This window comes from Alternaria dauci, chromosome 7 (assembly GCF_042100115.1).
Source record: "Alternaria dauci strain A2016 chromosome 7, whole genome shotgun sequence".
In the NCBI taxonomy this organism is placed as follows: domain Eukaryota; kingdom Fungi; phylum Ascomycota; class Dothideomycetes; order Pleosporales; family Pleosporaceae; genus Alternaria; species Alternaria dauci.
The window spans coordinates 2,011,237-2,036,468 of NC_091278.1; the positions used below are offsets into that span (position 1 = coordinate 2,011,237).

The 25,232-nt window shown below is 51.9% G+C and overlaps 8 protein-coding genes across 8 annotated transcripts; 4 read left to right on the plus strand and 4 right to left on the minus strand.

Moving 5' to 3' along the window:
• ACET3X_007787 (uncharacterized protein) lies at nt 1-1,593 on the plus strand. Its single transcript, XM_069453971.1, has one exon. The coding sequence runs from the start codon at nt 88-90 to the stop codon at nt 1,477-1,479; it is 1,392 nt and encodes a 463-aa protein (XP_069304950.1). The 5' UTR covers nt 1-87; the 3' UTR covers nt 1,480-1,593.
• Nucleotides 1,594-2,162: 569 nt separating this feature from the next.
• ACET3X_007788 (uncharacterized protein) lies at nt 2,163-3,165 on the plus strand (the record flags this gene model as incomplete). The annotated part of the gene is made up of 2 exons (XM_069453972.1): nt 2,163-2,419; nt 2,469-3,165. 2 exons carry the CDS (start codon nt 2,163-2,165, stop codon nt 3,163-3,165), a joined length of 954 nt encoding a protein of 317 aa, XP_069304951.1.
• A 619-nt stretch (nt 3,166-3,784) lies between these two features.
• On the plus strand, nt 3,785-5,375 carry ACET3X_007789 (uncharacterized protein; the record flags this gene model as incomplete). The annotated part of the gene is made up of 3 exons (XM_069453973.1): nt 3,785-3,976; nt 4,028-4,778; nt 5,197-5,375. 3 exons carry the CDS (start codon nt 3,785-3,787, stop codon nt 5,373-5,375), a joined length of 1,122 nt encoding a protein of 373 aa, XP_069304952.1.
• A 1,825-nt stretch (nt 5,376-7,200) lies between these two features.
• ACET3X_007790 (uncharacterized protein) lies at nt 7,201-7,903 on the minus strand. The gene has a single exon (XM_069453975.1). The coding sequence runs from the start codon at nt 7,869-7,871 to the stop codon at nt 7,239-7,241; it is 633 nt and encodes a 210-aa protein (XP_069304953.1). The 5' UTR covers nt 7,872-7,903; the 3' UTR covers nt 7,201-7,238.
• A 358-nt stretch (nt 7,904-8,261) lies between these two features.
• Nucleotides 8,262-11,117, minus strand: ACET3X_007791 (uncharacterized protein). Its single transcript, XM_069453976.1, has 2 exons — nt 9,122-11,117; nt 8,262-9,076 (listed from the first exon to the last, which is right to left on the minus strand). Exons 1-2 carry the CDS (start codon nt 11,012-11,014, stop codon nt 8,609-8,611), a joined length of 2,361 nt encoding a protein of 786 aa, XP_069304954.1. The 5' UTR covers nt 11,015-11,117; the 3' UTR covers nt 8,262-8,608.
• A 5,092-nt stretch (nt 11,118-16,209) lies between these two features.
• On the minus strand, nt 16,210-17,247 carry ACET3X_007792 (uncharacterized protein; the record flags this gene model as incomplete). The annotated part of the gene is made up of 1 exon (XM_069453977.1): nt 16,210-17,247. The coding sequence occupies one exon, from the start codon at nt 17,245-17,247 to the stop codon at nt 16,210-16,212; it is 1,038 nt and encodes a 345-aa protein (XP_069304955.1).
• A 1,661-nt stretch (nt 17,248-18,908) lies between these two features.
• On the plus strand, nt 18,909-21,328 carry ACET3X_007793 (uncharacterized protein; the record flags this gene model as incomplete). Its single annotated transcript, XM_069453978.1, has 3 exons — nt 18,909-19,041; nt 19,258-21,266; nt 21,317-21,328. The coding sequence occupies 3 exons, from the start codon at nt 18,909-18,911 to the stop codon at nt 21,326-21,328; spliced, it is 2,154 nt and encodes a 717-aa protein (XP_069304956.1).
• A 2,208-nt stretch (nt 21,329-23,536) lies between these two features.
• On the minus strand, nt 23,537-24,737 carry ACET3X_007794 (uncharacterized protein; the record flags this gene model as incomplete). The annotated part of the gene is made up of 4 exons (XM_069453979.1): nt 23,537-23,556; nt 23,621-24,517; nt 24,576-24,657; nt 24,723-24,737. 4 exons carry the CDS (start codon nt 24,735-24,737, stop codon nt 23,537-23,539), a joined length of 1,014 nt encoding a protein of 337 aa, XP_069304957.1.
• Between the last annotated feature and the right edge of the window lie 495 nt (nt 24,738-25,232).

Genomic DNA, 25,232 nt, shown 5'->3' on the forward strand with positions numbered 1-25,232 from the left:
GGAGCCCCAGCCTCATCCAACTCTTACGACACTCGTTTTATATACCAACTAATATACACTCTTTTCGAGAAACTTAATTCTTCCAAAATGCGTTTCAACGTCTTCCTCGCAGCCGCCGCTGTTGCCAACGCTGCCGTCATTCCCCAGATCCCCAAGCCCAAGGATGTGGTCAACGATGTCACCTCTGGTGTCAAGCAGACTGTCGACGGCGTCAATCTCCCCAAGGTCCACGCCCACGTAGGCCGTCGTGCCCAAGCAAACGTCGACGCCAAGGTCGATGCACTTGGCCTCAAGGCTGAGCCCAAAGTCGGTGTCGTTCTTGGACGACAAGTCAAGTCCCAGGTTGAACTCGAGGGCGTCACATACAACAACGTGAAAGACACGGTGAACAAGGGCATCAGCCCCAAGGGCGCCATCAACGTGGGCCGCAGCATCGACGCCAACGTTGATGCTAAGGTCAACGCTCTAGGTCTGTCCGCCGACGCTGCTGTCGACGTGTCCCTCGGCAAGCGTCTCGACGCAACAGCCGAAGCAGCTATCGAGGCAGCAATCGATGCCAAGCTCAAGGCTCTTGGTATCTCTGTTGATGCTTCTGTTGATGTTAAGCTCGAGGCTCTCGGTCTGTCTGCCGATGTCTCCCTCGAGGCAGCAATCGACGCCAAGCTCAAGGCTCTTGGTATCTCTGTTGATGCCTCCGTTGATGTTAAGCTCGAGGCTCTCGGTCTGTCTGCCGATATCTCCCTCGAGGCAGCAATCGACGCCAAGCTCAAGGCTCTTGGTATCTCTGTTGATGCCTCCGTTGATGCTAAGCTCGAGGCTCTCGGTCTCTCTGCCGACGCCTCCCTTGACGCCACACTCAGCGCTCTCGGCCTCTCTGTCAATGCTTCCGTTGATGCCAACCTGAACACACGCCAAACCATCCCTGAAATCAAGCTCCCCAACGTCAACAGCCTTACCAACAGTGTCCAGGATGGTGTCAACGGCATCAAGGACGATGTTACTTCGACCGTCAACCAAGTCAAGAACGTCGATTCTCACGTCGACGCTCTAGACAAGTCCATCAACGATGCCCTGCCCAAGCGCCAGCTCCCCGACGTTAGCGGTCTCGTTAGTGGTGTCGAGGGTGCTGTTCCTGGCGTCAAGCCTGTCGAGGATGCCGTCACCCCTGTTGTCAACAATGTCAAGGACAACGTCGTTGGTGGTGTTACATCTGTTGTCTCTCCCGTCGTCAACGATGTCCAGAAGGGTGTCACCGATGCTGCCACTCCCGTTCTCAACAGCGTTGGCAGTGTTGTTAACCCTGTTCTCAACTCCGTCAGTGAAGCTGTTACTCCTGGCCTCAACGGTGTTCAGAGCACCGTTGACCCTCTCGTCAAGAACGTTAAGGGTGCCGCTGACCCTGCGGTCAAGAACGTCACCGACGATGCTCTCCCTGTTATCAACCCTGTCAAGGATGGCCTCGGCTCTACCGGCCTCTAAGCAACAACGACGACCATGCCACGCGATCTTGCCAGCGTCCATAGCTAGACTGTTTACATGTATACCTTAATCTATATTATACCCTCGTCGAAATACCATTTTACATATTGCTACTACACAACTGCCTCACATGCTTCTCTGATGATGGGTTGATTTCTGCCACGAGTTCTTCATCTTTGAGATGTGTGCTTGAGGAACTCTGAGCGGCAAAAGTCCTTGTTGGCGTACATGCAGTGATGGGTTGGAGCGAGAGCTCTTTCTTGGTTGCCATTGTAACCAAACCCATTTGAGCAAGCCTCGGCAGTGGAGTCTCCGACGCTAGGTCAACCCTGAGATTTGGCTGCCCGTTTCAACATTTCCCCTTCGACTCGCGCTCAATGAACTTGCGATTCCACGAGCACACCACTTTTACGACGTTACGACCCCTTGACGACCATTTCGTACCCTCCGCTCTCTTTTCTGTATTGTTGACCTGCTAGAGCTGCTCCTGCTGGTTCCGACATAGCTCGGAACTGCCTGCGACTTCCCCATACCGACCTAGCACACGCTCCCTCGCACTGTCAAACCTCACCGCCCCTGGACTTGAGCTACGAGACTCACTCGGCTCACACGACACATCCTCGCACTCGCACCTGCACTCGCTCCTTGCATCGAAGCCTCCCCACCTTCATTACCCACCTACAATGCCCGAGACAACCAAGGTCGTGCCCCTCACCTGCCACGGCCACTCGCGACCTGTGCCACACATCCACTTTTCGTCGCTTGTGGACGAGGACCAATACTACATTATATCAGCATGCAAGGACAACAACCCCATGCTCCGCGACGGAGTGACGGGAGACTGGATTGGCACCTTTCTCGGTCACAAAGGCGCAGTCTGGCAGGCGAGGCTATCCTCGGATGCCTCGCTGGCAGCTACTGCCTCTGCAGATTTCTCTGCGTATGTCTTCTGATTTTGTCGAATCGAGCAGCGTTCTGACAGCTTCCAGAAAGGTCTGGGACACCCATACCGGTGAAGCTCTACACACTCTCTCTCACAACCACATCGTCCGCGCAGTCGCATTCCCCAACCAGCCCCAACCCCAGATCCTCGCGACGGGCGGCATGGAGAAGAAGCTGCGCATATACGACCTGTCGCGCAGCGACGCGACGAGCTTCGAGATTGGCGCAGGTGTCCATACCGGAACCATCAAGTCCATCGTATGGACATCCGACCCGAACGTCATAATAACAGCAGCCGAAGACAAGAAGGTGCGGTGGTGGGACTTGCGCCAAGAGTCCACAATTGGCGAGCATGCCGTTGAAGGCACTGTTGGCTCCTGCGAATTGGATAACACCTCCTCGGATGGCATCTTGAGCGTAGCCGCTGGAAACAGCGCTTACTTCTTCAACAGCCAGTCGCCGGGCTCGCTCATCAAGAGCATCAAGACACCATACGAGATTGCCAGTGTGGCTCTACACAACGGAGAGCGCAAATTCGTTACTGGCGGTAGCAACCAGAACGATACCTGGGTCAGAGTTTGGGACTTTGACGAAGAGAAGGAGCTCGAGACCAACAAGGGCCACCACGGGCCCATTTGGTCGGCCAGTTTCTCGCCCGACGGAAAGCTCTATGCTACAGGCAGCGAGGACGGAACTGTGAAGCTATGGAAGTTCACGTCTGGGCCTTACGGTCTGTGGAAGTAGGATTTCCACACACGACCCATGCTGGCTGTGGCCATTCATACATGATATTGGCAAGACGCATCCATTCGACACTCGGACTGAAGTCAACAAGATACATGTAGAATTTATTACCTGGATAAACAATTATATTTTATTTCAACGAGGTTGACATGCGCTGCACGGATGGAAGAAAATCACAGTTGGCGCACGTCACAAACAACCTTCACGTTAAGCTTTGCTATCTCAGACTACCCCAGCCAGGGTAACTGTAGCCGGGGAATTGCCTGATTCGATGTGCCGAAGGATCAACAATACCAATAGCATGCGGCAGTATCAGCAACCTGCATGATACTACGGCCGCCTTAGGTAGCGATATGCAATACTCAACAATCCGATAAGAGCATCTTGGCATGATAGACGATAACTACCTTCACGGCCGTTGCCAAGGGTGGGAGATGGTGGCAACACATAAGTACAGATGCACCATAAACCCCGCTGCCTGTGTCACTCTTCAAACGCTGCCACCTGCGAAACCACTGTTGCCAGGGTCTTCGGCTATATTGCTTTTACCCCACTCTAGTCAACCACTGCGTCCAGCTCTGGTCGTCAACATTCAGTTTGTCATCTGTGGACTGGCAAGATGGGCGAGAAAGAGCACGATATCTCGCCAGCACGAGAGCCCAGCATCGATGAGGGGCAGCTCGCTGCCGAGAAGCAGATGCGCGACATCGGCGCAGATCTATACCTCGAAGTACAACAATACTCGAGAGAAGAGCTAGAGGCAGAGCGAAAGATTGTACTGAGGAAGATTGATTGGGTCATCATGCCAATGGTACGTAGATGTCAGACACTCTCACCACCGCATCACTAAATAGCAGGCTAGATCTGCATAACATACATGATTCAATTTCTCGACAAACTCTCCCTAAACTACGCGAATGCGTACACCCTGACCCCTGACCTCGGTCTCGAAGGCGCCCGTTACGGTTGGGTCGCTGCCATTTTCAACTTCGGCTACCTCTTCTGGGCACTTCCAGCAAACTACCTTATCCAACGACTCCCCGTATCAAAATACACCGGCAGCATGATCCTCCTATGGTCGATCCTTCTCTGCTGCCACGTCGCAGCCAAAAACTACGCCGGAATGCTCGCCCTGCGTTTCTTACTAGGCATGTTCGAAGCGAGTATCAGCCCAGCTATCATGAACATTGTCAGTATGTTCTACCGGCGTGAGGAACAACCAGTACGCATGTGCGTCTTTCTTGCTTTCAACGGCATGGCGACAATGGTCGGCGCCTTGTTAGGCTACGGCCTTGGCCACGCGCACTCATCGCATATCAAAACATGGCAGCTCATCTTCCTCGTCATTGGGCTGTTGAACTTCGTGTGGGCGTGGGTGTTCCTCTGGGTCATGCCGGATAGTCCTTCCACCGCGAAATTCCTGTCGCACAAGCAAAGGATTGTGGCGATTGACCGGATAGCAAACAACATGATTGGCGTGAAGACGAAACAGTTCCACAAGTCGCAGGCGGTGGAGGCTGTTCTTGATTTCAAGGTTCTTTGCCTCAGTCTGATTGGACTCTGCTGTGGTGTGATCAACGGTGGCGTCTCAAACTTTTCGTCTTCACTCATTCGTGGGTTTGGGTTTAGTGGAATTTACGCTACGTTGCTGCAGCTTCCGACGGGAGCGATTGAGTTTGTGGTCGTGCCCCTTTGTGGTCGTGCCCCTTTGTGGGCTTGCAGCTGGGTACTTTAGGCATACGCGTTGTCTCATCCTGGCTATGATTTGTTTACCGCCATTGGCTGGACTATTGGGCATTCGGCTCACGCCTTTGTCGCAACGCTGGAGTCTGGTCGGGTGCACATGGCTGCAGTATATCGTCGGTGCTCCAGTCATCCTGTCGTGGAACCTGCTTACGACAAACATCGCCGGGCACACGAAGCGCAGTACGGCCAACGGGTTGTGGTTTGTGTTCTATGCTGCAGGAAATATAGCGGGCGCGAACATCTTCTTTCCAAGAGAAGCGCCGCGGTACTTTTCAGCGTTGACAGGACTCATTGTCTGCTACTGCGCCATGGTGGTTATAGCTGGTGTGTTGGCTGTATGGATGGGCTGGGAGAATAAGAGGAGGGATCGCAAGTTTGGTCAGGGAGAAGATGAACAAGCTATCAGGGACGGATTCAGCGATTTGACGGATAAGCAGGCCAAGCACTTTAGATATGCGTTGTGAGAAGGACGGATTGAGATGACCAAAGCAAAACCCTGCTACATATGCCACAACGCACCCGCCCTCTGAAGAGTCGGGAGACTTTGATCGAATCATTAGCGCTTATCGGCCTTATTCAGACGCACTAGAGTTTTGGTAGAGCTCTGTGTGTCCTCTCAGCTAGGTCGCTTACTAATAGCATTCTTGAAATCCGCCAAAACTTAGTAGAGGTGTCTGTCGGATTGCTAATGCCCCCATAGCATTTGTCACACTAGACTTGTCTAGTGTAGTCTGCTTGGCTGGAGCCACAAATGTTAGGTGCCAATAACGAGCTCGTAATCTTCATGCGATTTGTAAGCCAGTGTACGAGAAACATCAGTGAGCGGGGATAAAACTTAAATTTCTGTAGAAGCTGCAGATCCCGCGCGGCGTCGACAAGTATGAGGAATTCACAGCTGCAGTGTGGGCCTATGCGCGCACCTATAAGATTACGGACATTCAAAGGCATCTTGGAATAGGTGTCAAATCATCACACTTCATTTGCTCAATCGACACCCTGATCAATGGCTCAGCCCAAAAACATCCTTATTGTCGGTGGAGCGGGAACAATCGGAGGATACGCTGCTCTTCGCCTTCATTCTCGTGGCTACGCTGTTACGCTTGCTGGTCGCCATCCTGTAAAAGAAGTCCCTGTTCTTAAAAGCCTCCCCTTCATCAAGATCGACTATGTCGCTGGAGAGTATACGGCAGAAATATTTTCAAGCTTTGATAGCATCGTCTTTTCAGCTGGCGCCGATGTACGACACGTCCCCCCAAACACTTCTGCGGACGAGTATTACCTACAGGCATCTGAGGCTATAGTACAATTTGCTCGACTAGCACGGGACGCTGGGGTTGCAAGATTCGTACATATCGGCAGTTTCTATCCGCACATTGCACCGGAGCTGATTGATGCAATCCCCTACGTACGGTCGCGAAAGCTTGCCGCTGACGGGATAACTTCACTGGCAAGGACTGGATTTCACGCGTGCAGTCTGGATGCCCCATTCGTGGTCGGGGTTGTCCCAGGCATGAGAGTCCCAATGTTTGTGGCCTATACTCAGTTCGCGGAGGGCAAGCTTGGTATCCCTCCATCGGCGCCTACTGGAAACACGAACTTCGTTTCCGTCGAATCGTTAGCCATAGCGATCACGGCCGCACTAGAACAGAGCGAGCGTGTGTCTGGAAGAGCAATCCTCATTGGGGGCGAGAACCTTACATTTTCGGAATACTTTGGTCTATTCTTCTCTGCCGTGGGCAATCACACAGCAATACCCGCCTCAGACGAGGAGCATCCTCTAATGCCAGATTCGTCTCTTTGGGCTGGGCGTAGCATTGAAGCTTATCAGCCAGACGCTTCAGATGAAGCTCTGCTTGGCGACTATCGTCGCGAGAGTATCCAAAGTACTGTTCAGCGGATAGTTACAGAATATCGATCATCGTAGTTAGAGTCGCAATGAGACAACATCGTGCGGCCACTCTTTCCTGGCTCACATGCAAGAATCATGGGTCTACCATATCCTGCAGCTGAGTGTCATCATACGATAACTGTCAATCCACGCCAGAGACTTCAGTGCACTCCTATATTATGCACATGTATGCATAAAATGGTTGTGGATATCCGACAGCTCAGTCGTGCTAAAGATTGTACATGCAGCTTCTAGCTCACATAACATCCATCAACTGCTCATTTACGCTAAAGACTACAGTGCATAATTCACCAAAATTTGCAACTGGTCGTGCCCATGAAGTGCCCAAATCATCGAAGAACTCACGCTGCTGGCCTGTTGAACACAGACTGATCAGAATGCTAACACTCATATCATTCAATTGAAGCTAAAAGTCCATCTAGTACTTTCCACTCTCCTTGACCAGCCCATTCTTCTCATTCTCAGTCTTGGGTTTCAACGCCCACTCCGGCGCCTCATCAATCTCATCCTCCTCCGCCTTATCGCCCTCCTCCTTGGTCTTATGCACACTACTCGGCAAATGCTCCGCAGGTGCATACACGGTGATCAACTCTAGCGGCTGATCTCCCTTTGTCACAAACTGATGTTGCGTCCCCGCCGGCACAACAACAACATCACCCGCTTTGACCTCCTGATCCTTGCCATTCACCGTCGCAAGTCCCTTTCCCGACGTGAATAAGAGGATTTGGTCGACAGTGTGCACTTCGTCGCCGATCTCGCCGTTGACGGGTACTTCCATGGCGACGATTTGCGAGTAGAGACCCGTGTGCAGGACGGTTCGGAAGTCGCCAAACGACCGCTTTTCAGACATGAGGCCGGGGAAATGCACCATTTCATGTTTGGGCGGTGCGTTCTCGCGGTTTCCGACTTTCTTGAAGGCTTCCATTTTGGGGGCTGTGGCGTAGAATCTTGGGGTGGAGGTTGACAAGGGTCTGGTGATGGTAGGTGTTGCAATTCGCTTTGTGAGTGTGGATGTGGATAGGCGGAGAAGACGGGATGTGGTATTGAGCATTGGGGATGTTTGAATAATGTATGTTTTTTGATGACAAGTAAGATGGGTGTTATATGCCACGTCGTTCTATACGACATCACACATCGCGTCAGCGCGCGTTAGATGCGGAGGTCTAGACTCCATGGTGTGCATGACGTCACTATAGCGTTCCTTTTACGATGTACGGACACATTGCCCCGTTCGGGGCGCTAGATTGTTCAATGATGTGCTGATTAACGGTCTGCCATGTATCAGGTCATGGTGCGTGTAATTAGTGGTGTCGTACTGGATTATGTGATGGCCAAGCGACGCGGGCTGGAATCAGGGTGCTGAGTAAACTAACGGAACATGGCCCCCTACCCGCTGCACTTGGTGAGACTTGTAGGTCGCTATCATGGTGGTGGTATTGAGAGGAGAACGATATTTGATTATAGTTGCGGTGCTCGGTATACCAACGGGCGGAAGTGATATAGCTCCAAGCCTGTTACAAGCCAGGACCTGGTCATGAATTTGTTGGTACAAGGCTACATCGTGCACCTGAATAACGCTACAGAAGAGGTCGATTTTGCTTTCAGGATCCTAGTGTTGAGCGCAGTGTGCTTGCAAGGTCTCGCTAATACCAAAGTTCAGCGAGCCTGGTGTTGGGGTGGCTATTGGTGGCGGGCTCGCCCACCTTTGCTTCATTTGTAGCGAAGCAGGAGACTCGCGTTACAGTATCGCGAACGCCGTTTGGGAACTATCAGATAAATCTACACTCACTAGACGCGATTTCCACTGCGACCAGCGACTTCCTCCTCTTCAAGCTCTCGCTCAACCTCCTCTTCTTCAGTGGCTTTGGAGCTCTTGACATCCTTGGCAGGCACGTCCCCACCACTCATTTGCCATTCCATGAGCTTGTTGAACGCGCCCTCTGGGTTTGAGCTCAGTTCCTCGTAGGTACCTTCTTCGGCTACCCTGCCGTCAGCATCGATGCAAATGATACGGTCAGAGCGCTTAATTGTCGATAGCCGATGGGCGATACTGATGGTTGTGTTGTTCTCCTGGAGGAGTTTGTTGAGCGCTTGGTTGACAAGAGTCTCAGACTCGGCATCGAGAGCACTCGTTGCTTCGTCGAGAATCAGGATATCGGGCTTCTTGATAAGTGCTCGTGCGATGGCGATACGTTGTTTCTGGCCTCCTGAAAGTTGGGTACCTCGGGCTCCAGCGTGTGTCTCAAGACCATCGGGCTATATGCATTAGTACGAATCTTACATAAAGAGGGCCATACTTACGAAATCGCTGATGAACTGGCAGTTGGCCTTTCGTGCAGCGGCCACAATCTCAGCGCGAGTGGCATTAGGCACACCATATGCGATGTTCTCGGCGATGGTTCCAGAGAAGAGCACGGGCTCCTGACCAACGTAACCGATCTTCCTCCTCAACTGCTTCGCGTTCAGAGTGGTAATGTCTCGGCCGTCGATGGTAATAGTTCCGGTGTTTGGAACGTAAAAGCGTAGAAGAAGACTAGCGACTGTAGACTTGCCAGCTCCGCTAGGTGCGACTATAGCCACATTTGTACCCTGCTCAATCCTGAAGCTGAGGTCCTTGAAGATAGTAACTGCTGGCCTAGTGGGATAACTAAACGAAACGTTCTTGAACTCGATAGGGCCGCGCGCCGACTTGACTGGCAGACCCTTGGTAGGAGATATGGTCGGGTTGCGATCTTGAAGCTCGAAGAGGCGACTGGCAGCTCCAACGCCCTTCATCATCTCACCGTAGAAGCCAGAAAGACCGACCATACTGGAACCGGCATAGACAGTGTACATCAAGAATGAAGAGAGTTCACCAATAGAAATGACTCCGTTCTTGACCATGTTGCTGCCAACGTAAAGAATGGAGATGATGGTCAAATTACCCATCAGACCTGTACTTCCGTAGAACGTAGCAGCAACCACGGCTTCCTTCTTTCCCAGAGCGAATATCCTCTTGATTTGTCGATTGTAGCGTGATGCTTCTTGCACTTCTCCAGCAAAAGCCTGACTTGTTCTGACGTTACCCAACCGCTCTTCAGCAATCTTGGTCAAAGTTCCCAAGTTTTTCTGGATCTTGCGGCTCAGGTTCCGTAGCGAGCGACCAGAGAAGAAGGCGACGAGAGCGACAGGTGGGGCAATCAAGGCGAGAATACCAGTAAGCTTCAGGCTGACGAAGCCCATCATGGCGAAACCAGCTGCACCACTGACGAGCGCGCGCAGACCGTCAGACAAGTTCTGCGTGATGCTCTTTCCGACAATGATGGTATCTGAACCGAGACGGGAGATGAGATCTCCGACCCTGTTGGCGTCAAAGAACTCGGCGTTTTGCACGAATGTCTTGCGGTAGAGCTGGGATCGCAGGCGAGCCACGATGCGCTCTCCGACGATTCGCAGAATAATGATACGTCCAAAGTTGAATGCCGCGCCAGTTGTCAAGACGCCTGCCAGTGCGAAGTAGAAGATGGAGGGAGACATGCCAAAGAGTAAGCCATCGGTGTTCTCGGTCGAAGTTGCAGCGTCCAAGATCTTGCCGATTGAGAAGGGTACAGATAGAGAGATGCCAGATCCTACGAGTAGGAACACGAATGCCCAGGAGAGTACGCCCAGCTCGGGCCGCGCAATCTTGATCAGCCTCCAGATTTCCTTCATGCCGCCGGGTGTGCTTCCAGAACCAGACCCGTCCTTGCTGAGCTTGGCGCTCAAGTTGACCTGCTTGGCCTGCGCCGCCTTTTCAGACTTTGCGAAGCCTTGTTCCTCGTTCTCCGGCTCGCCATCATGCTCTTCTACATCCACGATGCCCTTTTCTTTGATCTCCTCTCTGTAGGACTTGCGCTGCCTTTCAGGCTTCGTGCTGCTCGAGGCTTCCGCCAGTAGCCGTGACGTAGTGAACATGCGAACCGGGCTTGGTGAGCCATTGTGACGTGTGGTGCCCGCGGCTGCGAATCGTGATATCGACGATGGAGGGAAGAAACATGGCACGAAACCGCTCGGCGACGTTGTAGGGATTGAGGCTTTTGGGACCGGTCTTGCAGCGATCAGTGTCGATTTCTGGCGTGTTGCTGTCGTCGAGACGCGCGACTGTATTTGTGAGAAGAGGGCGCCGTTGCCCGGGCCGTGCCAGGCCTTGGCTGAGAAAACCAGCGGGCCGCGCATGGCGTGAAATTGGGTAGACTGGACGGCTACCGGAGTTGAAGGGCGAATTGGGGCGTTATCGAGGCATTCCACATGGCGATAAACGGGCAAACGTGGGAGTGGACGACTTCGGCGATGTCAATCAAAAGTTCGGCGCCGCCCTGATGACGACAGGACTCGCCAAGTGCCGCGGCTCGATCTCCGATGCGACCCTGAACTGTGAAGCAGGGCACAACTCCAACCCTCTTACTTCTGGTACGCCGTATCGACGAGTAAAATACTATAGGCGTACATATGGACTGATTTCAGCTTTTGTTTGTGACCCCACGACGTCATTGCCGCGACACGCTACAGCTGCAGGTGCCTGTCATGTACCTAGGTAGGCACCATGCAATCTACGACCGTCTCTGACAATCATACAACCCCGGAGACAGAGACATTGAAATACCAATATCAATGTCAGCCTCAGACCAAGAATGCGCAAATACCTAGGTATGGTCGAATGAGAACCTGATACCAGCACGCCGCCTTGCAGCCTATTCATACAATGACTGGAAAGAGCAAATGACGCCTGAGTCATCTTCACTCACCGTGAGGCGTCCCATGCATCACAGGAGAATAAGTAGCAACCTTAAGGAACATCGACTCTCGTCATCCTTTGAAGACTGCGATAGTGTGCCCATACACCCATAGCACCATCGACACCCATGTCGTCCATACCCTCTCTAATCCATCTAGACGGTACGACTCTGGAGGGTGGCGGCCAACTCCTGCGGGTAGCCCTTGGCCTTTCCAGCCTGACCAGAAAGTCGATACGCATCACCAAGATCCGGGGCAGGCGCTCTGGCGGCGGAGGACTGAAAGCTCAGCACCTGACGAGTGTCGAGTGGCTAGGCCGAGCAAGTCACGCGAAAACCAATGGCGCAGAGCTCAAGAGCAAGGAGTTAACATTCACTCCAGGAACTGGTTTTCTTGTCAATAGCCTGCTGGACGCTGGTGAGGTGCGAATTCGGCAGACAACCCCCGGAAGTGTCAATCTGGTACTACAAGCTATCCTACCGTACATCCTCTTCTCTGGCGTTGAACATCCAATCCGTGTCCACATAGATGGAGGAACCAACGTCTCCAGCGCTCCGTCAATCGACTACATAACTCAAGTTCTTGTTCCAATGCTCCATTTGATTGGAATACCACACATCGCCATCGCCATCCAATCGCGCGGCTGGTCACAAGGCAGTGCAACTATCGGCAGCGTCACATACACCATCACACCTCTGCAGGCTAGACTACCTGGGTTTGAGCTAACGGACAGAGGACACATTATCAGCGTAACCGCAACAATCATAGCACCGAAAGCTACCGAACGTCAGTTCCGCGAGGAGTTGGACGACATGTTTGAGCGACGAATGCTCCGCTTCCTTGGCAGTAGCGTCGGCGATGCAGAAATAGATACCGCCATCACATTCGAAAATTCACATCACGAGAAGAGATACTATCTTCTCCTTGTAGCGACAACATCCACGGGCATGAAAATTGGCCGCGATTGGTTGTACGATCGCGGTTTCAAGTCTGGCCTTCTCGAGCGCATCGTCCCTGGTATGGTGAAGAAAGTGTCCGATGATCTAATGGCAGAGATTGAGCATGGAGGGTGTGTCGATGAGCATCTGAGAGACCAGCTCGTTGTGTTTCAGGCGCTTGCCGAGGGGCAAAGTCGGGTTTATGGGGGAAAGAAGAAAGATGGGGGGTTGCTGGAACCGAGTCTACATGCGAAGACTGCGATGTGGGTGGCGAGAGAAATACTTGGGGTGGGGTTTGAAGGAGAAGGCATGTGTGAAGGTGTGGGGTACGCGCCGGGTGTTCTTGATGAGGCGAGAGATGATACAGTGGCGGAGATGGAGAAGTTGGATATTTCATCGTAAGATAACTTTCTGCCGCTTTCTGCACGCAATGGCCTATATGCGGAGCCAAGGTTCATACTATCTTATGGCCATCGGCCTTGCATGGTCAGTCAAGTCAATGCTATGCCGGTATCCATCATATCCAGACTATCTGTTGTGCAAAAACGCTGTTCTTTACATATTTCACAGTAGTTTGAGCTGCACCTCCTCCTATAACCCGACAGCACTCGCAAGGTTTCGCCTCCGAATAAGTACAGAGCAGATCACTTGAACATCTTTACGAAGCCATTAAGGTGAGATGCGAGCCAGGATATACGAGCTTCTTCGTAGACAATCCTTGAGCCATAAAATTCATCATACAAAGGCGTCTCAGAGTGCCAATACTTTTCGCTTGCTACCTCAGTCGCGCTTGGCCTGTGACTCTTCTAGAATCACATCATCTTCGCTGTACACCTGGCACGCAGCCATTCTCGCAAACTCAGGGAAGGCACGTGTCACTTCGCTGTGCTTGTAGTGGTAGTCGCTTGGTCCTCGTGAAACTATGTCAACACAAAGTAGCAAGCAGGCGGATTGGATTATATACAGCATCCGGAAGACCACATGGAACTCTCATCCCCTCACCATCGCCTTCCTATATCGAAGTCTTCCTCTGGCACAATCGATGGCTGACCCCAGGCGTTGGTTTCCGCTCGCGGACCTCCCCAAGTTCGAATTAGAGTTCGACAATTCAAAAGGACAGTTGAACTCTAATCGCGAAAAGTACTGTTCAATGCTCCGAGACATAGCAGCACTCGCTGGTCAACTCGAATTCACGATAAGCAAACACTATCACCTAATACATCCCGGCCGAGGAACCCTTTCTCAAGAGCTACTAGTTTCAACATGGCTTCAGACCATTCACCTATGCGAACGACCTCTATTCGTGATAGAAGCTCAGCTACCTTCGAATTTTCTCAATCAAGAATTCCGGCATAGTGGTGGTGGGAAAGGAAGCATAACACAAGTTCTAGCAACAGCGATCAAACGTTCGACCCCTGCCCATGGGAAAAAGGTAAAATCCCACGCTAGCATCAAGGAAGTAATCCCCTTGGTGTATGATCACATTCTTCGAGCAAAGAGAGCATGCCGCAGCCTGTACCGTAGAATGCTAAAGAATGGCTGGAAGTTACAAGTAAAGTCCCTCCACGATCTCAAACAAATTCCTACGGCACCGAGCCGAGGCATCGTTGTTGAATTAGGGCTTCGAGGGCGTTTGGGCAAGGAAGTCCATGATGCTAATGGTAACATCGTCGATCGGGTACGTATCCTTCCAAGGTTCATATAAGAACTCTACATGAAACATTTGCTGACTTCGTACATCGAGCTTCAGGTACCCAACCTTGCTGCGAAGAAGAAGATCGAAAACTGGAAGACGATATACGATGTTTCGGATGGTCTTGCTATCACATTCCACACGAGCCAGACCGGGGCGTTATTCGACAACTTGAAAACAGTCAACCCTAAGGCAGTCCACAACATTATTGGCAAGACCTTCGCTGGTAGCTTCAGTCATTACCACTACACCGGTACGCCTAACATGCATTTTTTCTGTGCTCACAATCACGAAGCGCCGGAAAGCATTAAAGACGTCGACAGAATGCGGAAATGGATAGTTGGATCTACCCGGCCTAAATGTAGATTTTTCCCCTACGCCAACAGGATCTACGACATACTGAGAAAAGCCCACCTAGGATCCTCCCATATCAACGATGTGGTTAGGGCTCGTGCGCTACTTGACACGACCCAAGCTGCAGTACATGCTAGCTTTTTGAAAGCTAAAGGCAGAGGACATAATGAAGACGAGATACCTCTGGTTTTCAAGGCCATCATCAAAGAATTTCACGACAAGAAATACACTCATATGCGCCTCGTTGGTCGGACAATAGACTTCGGCATCAGCTTTCGTCAGGATCTCAAACCAACCTTGTGTTGCTTCGCGTGTCAGTGCATCTACGGCTACAACACCATGTACCACCCGGAGGGCGAAAATATCCAGAACGAAGAGTTTAAAGATTTCGATTGGGATAAGCGTATCATCCACGAGTGTTGTGCAGAAAGCTCGGCGTCCATGCAATGTGGGCATTTCGAAGCATTGATCAATCGGCAGCGGCATAGATGATTTGGTTGGTCCTCTACTCAACTTAGCTTTGCCTTTTGGCTAGGTTGCGTCGTCCAGCAATCTTCCGGTGAATCAAAAGCCCTCTGCAGTCTCCTTCACAGTCATCAGTTTTTCTTCTTTGGACAACGTAAACATCATTAGATCTTTGATGTTATGTTACTACGTAGATATCGTCTTTAGTAATGTCCACCAAAGTTTTGACTGGGAACCTTGGAAATAACTTAATCGAACTGGGTGACATTATCTATATCCCCGTTGTGTCCTTTTGCTTCTGACTAACTAAACTATCCCTTGTGGTCTGTGATCGTGTATCGAACAGGTTTTGCTACTTGATTACTGTATGTGCGCATGTGCGAAGACACAATTAAGAAAATGAAATGCACCTTCAAGGTAGGTATTTGCTAGGTAGGTTTTACACGACCACGCTCATAGGTATTGTAGAATTTGACAAACACCTGTAGAATCAGCTTTACTCGTCGTTCATGACTTGAGTAGATACATGCACATAGTTTACAAGATTATAGTAGAGTGCTTCAATACCATACACAGCAAGATTGGTTAGGTGTTTGGTGGCGGGTGGCGGGTGGCATGGAAGGTACCTAGGTACCTAGGTACCTAGGTTGCTTGCCGCAAGGATACCTATAGAACGTGTAACTCACGTCGATGAGCTTTATAATTTCCTCCTCTAAGCGATGCCCCTTGTAGGTGATGCAGTACGTAATCGTGAGTGGCTTGTCCTTTCTGCCGTTATAGTGAACCAGAGGACGGCTACCGAACTTTGGCATCGCGGTTTTACGCGCACGCACACGCCCACGGATAATAACGGAGTGGAGAGTGACAAACATTGGTTTAAACTCTATCGTATTGTTCTTGAGCTCAATGGCTAGGCTTGGGTGGCTAGCCGTCTGCTCCTATCCAGGTACATCTGTTGTAATTTTCGATCCAGTGGAAATCCACCAAAAGAAAGAAAGTCCCCGGCGATGAATAGGAAAGACTGTATATCCCGAGCTTGAATGAGGCGAAGAAGAAGAAGGAGTAAAACAAAGTCATGGGACTGGAATAGAGAAAACTGCAAAACCCTGCTCGTTGTCCCGCCACCACCACCTTATGAGTACATCTAGACATGCCCAACCTCCAAAGCCACCCACCATCTAACCACTCTAGCGACTGCTATCCACAATCTTCTGCCGAAGAATTCTGCCCCTGTTAGACGACTCTTTAGATATGACTGCAGCGACAATCTGGGTGCTGTAGAGTGAGTCATGCGACTGTGTCAAGTTCCATACCGCCTTATCATTGAGCTCTCTGACACTCTTTGCAATCTTCACAGCAACCCGCTGAGCTCGATCACCCCGAAGAGCACCCCAGCGAATACCCTTCTGTGAAAGCCTGACCCTGTCGCCATCGACATCGGACTCTGGCCTGAAGTTGTAGATTAACCATGGCGAGCCCGCCGTTCCGTCTTGTTCGATGGCTACAACGAGCACGAATCCGGTATCCCTCCATTCCATCTCTGTGGGGTTGAGGTTTTGCTTCTCGCATGCAGTCCTCTGAGCCTTGGAAAGATAGTCGACCCTGCCTAGTTGCATGAAGGTGAAACCCGAGTCGTCATTGCCCGTGGACTCGTTGCTGGAGCTGGATTCATCTGATCCAGCATCCTTGCGCCGGTTGCCAGTCCAAGCTTGATTCCTGATCATGTTGATGCCGAGCACGGAATGGGGCAGAATCTCGCGTGAATCCTCCCAATCAACGTCGTGGTCTTCAGGCACTAGCTGGTGAAGATCAGGCTTCAGACAGTAGTGGTGGTCGATGTGCATCCCTAGAGGGATATAGGAGTGCAAGTCGGTATCCAGCATGTCGCATAGGTCCGTGAGCGAGTCTTCGTTGACAAAGTCGGTTTTTTGTATGGTCTCGATGAGGGTTTTGGCGCTGGCGGGCTGGGGAAGTTGTCGACTGGATTCACAGCGCGCAAGACTCCACTGGTGGAACCTGTCAGTATCCGCTAGGCTGGGTAGCAGTTGATCCATTAGAACTTGGATTTGCGTCTCGACATCTCCGTGGTCTTCGCGAAAAGAGCCATCCGCGTTGCGATAGCCAGATGTATCGAGTTGATCGATACGCGCAGCGATATTCGCGCACTGATCGTCAGTTAGGGTTGACTGCTCAGAGCAATCTTTTGGCCAAGTTCCCGAGTTCATAACGTAGCTCAGTGGCTCCGAAGATGCGCAGTTACTGGAGGATGAGGGCAGTGTCTTCGAAGAAGCGCAATTACTGAAAGATGAGGGTGGTGTATCTACGAAACGTAGTTTACAAGTGAGTGTGATTTCAATAAGCACTCCGACTGTTCGCTCAAATACCCGCGATGACTTGCAATGATTGTCGTCAGTGTCACCCAAACACTGGTAGCTTAGCCGAACCCACAAACAGTGAGTGTGAGTCAATCGACAAACGGCTTGACCCAATCGTTCTCACAGAGTCGCAACGGGCTGCCCCAAATGGCTCATTCGCTCACTAGCTGAACGTGTTAGAAGGCTTCATCGTCAGCCATCTATTGCGGAGGAATGTTTCTGATGAAGATGGAAAGATGAAGAGGTTTTTGCTAATGATGCACTTCCGAGGCATAACACGAAACGCACCATTTACCTTACGATATAACCTTGTAGACGTTGATATCCATCCTGCGGCCGTTGACCGGCTGAGTTTGCTGTGAATTGTTTCCATAACCAGCTGATTCAGAGCCAGCTCAGCGCTCGAGAATTGCGACAGCGGTCGGACCAGCACAGGTAAATTCGGGAGTTTGGAAACTGGGCAAGCATTCTACCGAAATGGTAGACAACAGCCACTAGTCTTTTTCCTTGCCCAACAGCATGCTCTGCGTAGTCGAAGGTATTCTGGAAAGCGACGTATGATGTTCCGTCATATTGCAGCGAGAGTTGGTCATGATTACCACAGGCGGTAACAAGCTGTCTGAGTGATCTCACGGCCTCCACATTGTAGTGGCGAAGAACAATGGCCGAATCCAGGGTCTAGCAGCTGCGACACAGATGGCCGACTCGTGTGGGGCCGCTAGCAGAGCGTTCTCAACGTTGTTTAACGACTGCGGAACACGACACCAAGGCGGACCCTGTGTGTGTTCGCGGAAGGAAAAGACGGTATGTCAGCCTTGCTGTGGCCTAGTGCGGCATGTTGAGGAGCAGTTTTGAGTTTGTGCTTGCCAGGCATACCCTTACATGCAGTCGAGAGAGGTTTTGATGAGGTAAATTCTCCCGCAAAAGCCGGTGGCGTTGCATCGACGTAATAGTGCGGCAGTATCCCATGGCGATGTTTTTGGCGATGGTGCTAGATGGGATCAAGATGGGGAAACATGGTAGGGTTAGGCTCTTCGCAGAGAAGCAGGCAGAGTCACGATGGGTAGCTGGCGGGGGCCGGGCCCAGAGCCGAAATGTGGTTATCAGATGCAGATGCGATAACCGCCGAGAGCCCGAGGACCGGGCGGCGTGACAGTGGCATGTTACAGAGACTGCGCGATTATGCGGTGCGCGGAAGGGTTGCGCTTCAGGTCGTGGTAATTGCGGTCAAAGATATATTGTGCTGGAGAGTACCTTGATCAGGAGATTGGGCTGATGCCGCCGGCGCAGCCAAGATAGGCGGAAGACGGCCAAGGCAAGGCATGTGCTCGGATAAAACAGGACGAGACGGGTGGAAATACGAGCGGCTTCGGCGAGGGGGGCGTGGACAAGCGTCATCCGGCAGAAGTGGGCGCTCGGGATGTTCATCTCAGGCGTGAAGGCGTCGTGGATCGGCAGTGGAAAAGCGTCCGGGCTCAGTCGAACATTTGCTCACCACCAGTCCTCTCCTCATGCCCACACCCTCTACCACGGCTAGAATCCGCCTAATTCCAGTCTACACACAGTCACGACGCATTGTGTCGCCAGTCTCGGGCATTAGCAAGCGGCTGCCATTCGGTCGTGTTCGTTTGTCAGCCAGTCGAGGTGAGTGATGGCCACGATCTGATAACGAAATTCGGGTGCATCACCAAAGCATCAGATAACCACGCATCCCCCACATGCTCGTTGTCGCACACCTCCGTCCTCCGCGGCTCGACAGGGCAGAGGGGAGATGCACACCCGCACCGCCCTCTCTCGCTGCATTGCACACGCTGTAGTAATACTAGGTCAGCTCTTGCTAACCATGGTTCGCGCTAGCAGTCCCCTTTGTCGCGTCCTCAGCACGCCCGCCGCTCCTCCTTCACCTCACTCCACCACGCAGACACATGGCATCCACGACAGCGGCCATGCCCACCCCCATCCCGCACACGTCGACGTCGCACCCGGAAGATCCAATCCCAGCTGAGCCCAAGGACATTCCCCAGCTCTCACTGCAGCCTTCACAGTCACAGCCAGAGCAGATATCGCCCAAGTCATCGGGCGAGTCGGCGCTGTGGGCCAACAGTAGCGATGACTCCGAGGCCCCGATGACGCCCATGACGGAACCCGACCAGGGCGTCGACGAGGTCGTCGACAAGCTGCAAGCGCTGCCTACCTCGGCTGTCAATTTCTCGGAGCAGTCGCGGCCGCGGCGAGCATCCACCACGCTCATCTCAGACAACCCAAACGACATCAGACGGATCCTCGGCGAGGGCGAGACAGCCACCAAGCTCATCAGCCAGTGCTGCGGCGGAGGATGCTGCCTTCTCAAGACACTGGCCCCAGACTCGTCGTCGCCCAACTTCGTACCCGTCGTCGTGCCCGACAACCATGCCTTTAGGAGCCTCAACCTCCAATTGGGCCCTCTCGCCCTCGACAGCGAGCTGACCGACACCATTCCGCTGCCTCCGGTCAACATGTCCTTTGAGCCGCTGCCTTCCAAGGACACAAAATATGTCTCAGAGGTGCACAAGATGCCGCCAAAATACGTCCAGCCACACCCGCCTTACGAGGTCTACTCGGCGCCGCTATACCACGCACGAGAGTTGACCAAGCCGGGCGCCGAGAAGAGGACAATTCACTTCGACATCGATGTCACCGACTACCCCGATGAGGGAGGCGTCGATTTCAAGGTTGGCGGCGCCGTCGGCATCTGCCCACCCAACTCGCAGGAAATGGTCGACGAGCTGTTCGATCTCCTCTGCATTCCCAAGTTTGTCCGCGACAAGCCAGTCACACTCAAGACCAAGACGGGGAGGTGGCCGACCATCTGGGGCGAAGACCGAGCTCGCGAGCTTGTCACAACCCGACGCGAACTGTTGACATGGTGCGCCGACATCCAGTCGCACCCACCGACCAAGAACCTCCTCCGCGTGCTCGCTGAATACGCCGACGCCCCCAACGAAAAGAAGATCCTGACATACCTTTGCTCCGCCCAAGGACAAGCAGCTTTCTGCGACTTGCGTACTACTTCTCACTTTACAGTCTCACAGATGCTCAGCGCATTCCCTTCGTCGAAGCCGCCGCTTCCGCACCTCCTCTCCGTCCTCACCCAACTCATGCCTCGATTCTACTCCCTCTCCAACGACCCTCATATTTCCTCGGCTCGCCCGGGCCTTCCCGGCACCCGTCGCCTGATTGAGATGGCCGTTACAATTCATGAGACACCTGACTGGCACGCCGAGGGGACGACACGTACGGGTGTAGGCAGTGGCTTCATGGAGCGCCTGGCGCAGGCGTTCATCTCAACAGAGCGCGAGGGCGTCGATCCCCGCAGCGTCCTTGACCTTCGCGTTCCCATGTTCCGCGGCCTCATGGCCAACCCGCTTTCCAAGCAATTTGGCGGCGAAGGCCTCATGGTGCTCATCGGAGCGGGAGTAGGCATGGCTCCGTTCCGAGGCTTCATCCTCAATCGACTCAAGAACGCCAACTGCGCCAACAAGATCTGGCTTATCCAGGGAGTCCGAGACTCTATGCTCGACGAGCTCTACTCTGGCGAGCTTGGCGATCACGAACGCGAAATCAAGAAGGTTGTGCAGAGCCGCAAGGTGAAGGTCGGAGGTTCCAACGAGGTCAAATACGTTCAGGACGAGGTCCGTGTCCAGGCCGACATTGTCTGGTTCGTCATCAACGCTCTTGACGGACGCATCTTCGTCTGTGGCTCTAGTAAGGGCATGGGCGAGGGCGTCGAGGAGTCCTTGATTGACGTGGCCATGCAAAAGGGCCGTCTGAGCGAAGCACAGGCCAAGGAGTTTTGGGCCAAAAAGAAGGAGGATGGACAGTACATTGCTGTGAGTACATTTCTAGCGCCTGTCTGATACACATGCTGATAAGATTACAGGAAACATGGTAAACACGCCGCTCCCTCCTCATACATTTGTAAATAAGAATCACGACTTCTATTCTTCACGACCGCGTCTCCAAAATCTCCAGACTGCCTACCGCTACCTGCGTATTCGCCATGGCGTTTTCGACATGAAAAAAGGAGTCATTTAGAAGCCAACATGGGCGGCAAACAATATAGTTGGTACAAAGCAAGCATGTTCAATTGTGGTAGCGCTGTTTTCAAGGCTTATAGGCCTCTTTTATCTGGGTTTGGACGGGGCATTCATCACTATCGTCATCATTAGTATTAGAAGGACATGCGTGCAAGAGCGTGGCGTTTGTTCATTGAACAGGGATAAGGGCAGGGATTCTTTTGATATTGTCATGGGAAGATGGGCTGTTGTCAAATGTGATTTTGTTAGTCATAGCAAAGAGAGAGATGATTGAAAGATTCTGTCACGTCCTGGGATCTTAAGTGTTGGCCTCGCTGTTTTTGATCTTGACATATCCAAGGGACCAAGCATCATTGTACATATGAAGCTACAGAGTCAATATACGTTTATGATGGGTTCTGCATAGCCAGGGCTAATCTACCTTTCCGTGAAATGCTAAAGTGTAACCACTCCGCAACACGTGATCGGAAAGTGTCACTCACCTTCCTAGGTACGTCACCGCACCAGGACCTGAATGTAAACACTCGACTTCACGCTTACTGTATGTGATACTAGCGGCCTCTGTGCAGTGATATCAGGCGCACTGCTTCTCCTCCTCTCCCATTTCCTCACCTTCCTTGACGACATACCCAACACACGACTGTGAAAACCAGCCCCCAGCCATGGCAAATCTCCTCGAACTTCCAAACGAAACCCTCCTCCGTATATTCCACCATCTCCCACAGAGCGTCAAGCACCCCCAGCCCCAAGCCGACTTACTGAACTTGGCTTTGACATGCAAGCGACTGACACCACTCGCCCGCGAGGTCCTCTGCACTGCGCCAATCCTTTTCTTATATAAAGTCGACGCGTTCCTTGATACTCTTCTCAAGTATCCGGACCTACAGTCAAAAGTCAGAAGCCTTACCGTCGAGTCGACGACGGCACTCGGAAAGTGGGGAAGAGCAACCCCTATCCCAGCTCTGGACGCAGAATTTATTTCAAGATGTATTGACCATGTTCAAACTTTGGATCTCGACGAGGAGGTGAAACAAGAATGGACTCAGCACCTCGGCAGTAACTTTGAATGGCTTGGCAACTTACTTAGCCTTGCCTTGACCCTACTACCGGACCTTTCTTCACTGTACCTCGGTGGAGCAGCATTTTGCCACCTCATCTTTCTTCGGCCAATCTTGTGTGATGTACAAGATGCATGGATGCCGATGTCTCGTTTGGACCGCATCCGCATTCCACCCCAGCTCAGCGCCAAACTTACTGTCCTCGAACTACCGACCGTGTTCGCCCTCTACACCCCCAAACAGGCTGGCAAATACCATCGATATCCGAACAACTTCCCACCTTTCTTCCCGAGCTACGACATCTCATATTGGATCATGCCGCTGTCTTGACCACTTCACCTGAGGACGTAATCCCACCTACACTGGAATCACTGATCTTAACCCGCTGCTGTAGTACAGATTACTGGCTCAGTGAATTAGCATGGGTGGCAGGAACTTCTTTCCCAAACTTACATAACGTGAGCGTATATTGGAATCACGACAGAATGGGGCTCATCCTGCCATCCGAGGATCTCCTGAAGAGGGCGGGTGTAACGTGTAAGTCATTCTGCCATTCTGCTCATGTGATGTATAGTGCTGAGATTCTTGAGATTACTTTTGCTGACTTCAGAAGTCTATGGATACGACTTGCCCTACCCCATTATTGAAGACGACCTTCCTTGGCCTTGCGTCGAGAAAAACCATCCATGGTTGTACACCCGAACTGAGCTTGATGCTTTCGAGGAGTCCAAAAGTGAGGGGATGATGAATATGTGGGCAGAGTTCGAGATTGAAACTGGGGACATGTCAGACCTGGAGTCTGTGTGGAGGGAAGTGGAAGGCATGCGAACTCCAAAAGAGGGCAGACTAGATATGCACACGCCCTGCTGTCAGGTCATATAATACGCTATGCTACAAGGCTATTCTCTCGCCTATGAACGTGACCAAACAATCCGTGATTCCCAATAACTGCTTCAATCTTGTCGTCTGTATTGGTACACTCAGCAAGGGCCACTTGCCAAATTACTACCCAACGCCAGGCCAACCTATATGCAGTCAGTAAATATGCCCCGACATCATCATCATCAATGCCACTATAAGAAGACTTACTCCAAACGGTCAGTCCCTCGTTAACCTTTGAAACATTAACTCTGTCCCCCACCCTCCACACCTCCTCCCCCTTCTTCCCATTGCTCCCCCAGAACCCATACCGTCCAAAAACCGGACTCCACTTCGCCCCAATATCAACCCTCCGATCCTTCTGCAGCCTCTTCAGCACCTCACCCGCCGGTCCTTCTCCCGGTTTACCCGTCTTGTGATCAATATTAATACTCTTGCACCTCACACAATTGTGGGGGAGAATGATCTCCGTCTTCCCGTTAATCATAAGCTTGCCCCAGTAGTCTTCCTGATACGGATCATAAGCACCCGTAACAACAACATTCGGACGAAACTTCTCCATATCCATATCCATGCCTTCGGGAAGCCGGGACGACACATCCTCCAGACTCGTCTGAGAAGCAAACAGGTACGGCGCACAGTCCGCAAAAGTAATCTTCCACCTCTCCTCGCCGGATTTGTGTAAACCCATTGCTTTCTCCACATATGACTTTGTGAACGGGACGTGTTTGCTCAGAAATCGCGTCAGTGGATCCGGTTCTAGTGGCTGCATGTCTTGGAATTGCACGTCCCGCCGATTGGCACCTAGGTAGACGAAGATGACGGGATACCCGAAACACGAGGTGAACCAGTCGTTGTACTTTTGCGGCATGCGGTAGGCGGTGGTAGGGGCAGAGTGCATGTTGATGTCGATGGATTCCAGTTTTTCCGTGTCTGGCTCTAGAGGTATGTCGATTGATGTTTCTTTCGAGGTATCCCCGTAGGCAATGTATTTGACGGTGATGGTATCGTTGTTTATCTTCTGGAGGAATTGCGTCATCTCGGGGTAGCTTGATACGGCCATGTTTTTGTAGCCGTCTTTGGTTTCTTGGAGGAGCATAAAAGAGCCTGTGGACTTGTTAGCGGGTTTGGTTGTTTTCGCCGCATGGATGGTGGTATATGGTACGGTCGTGTTTGAATCCATGGGCTGTGGCAATGGCTTCTGTGACTTTAATCGCTCGTAGCGATTTAATGGGGTAGATGTATATCTGGAAATCACCATCATCAGCACCCTTGTTCAGTTCTATCTTATTCTTCATCGACACAAACATACCGCAGAAATCTTCATAGCTGTCAAACGATGTATCAACGGACTAAGGAAGTTGAGCAATTGATACAGGCCAAACGGCACGACGCAAAGTGCCGTGACGAGCCATATCGGCGACACCTTCTCAATATTGAACTCGTGCTCCCTCTCCATACCGGGAAAGACAACCAATTTTCTGCGAAAGAAGGGATTGAGAGTGAAAGCTGGCCCTTGAGGACGGCAATGCGGGTCGCGTCAACAGGTATCGAGGCCCACCCCACGTGCACGCCTTACCAAGGCGCTAAGACATGTCGACTACCTCGGCCGTCATCTGTCGATCCTTCAACGACATTTTACAACAGTTTGGACATGTGTTCTCGCGCCCTACGATAGAATTGCATGGGGACTGTAGCTCAACGATTTGACCATGGGTTAATTGAAGAACCTACAGCGCAGAACGACACTCAAAACACGACTCTCACAACCGCATGATGGAAACACTTCTCATTCTACCTACCCAGCCCCCTCAACCCCATC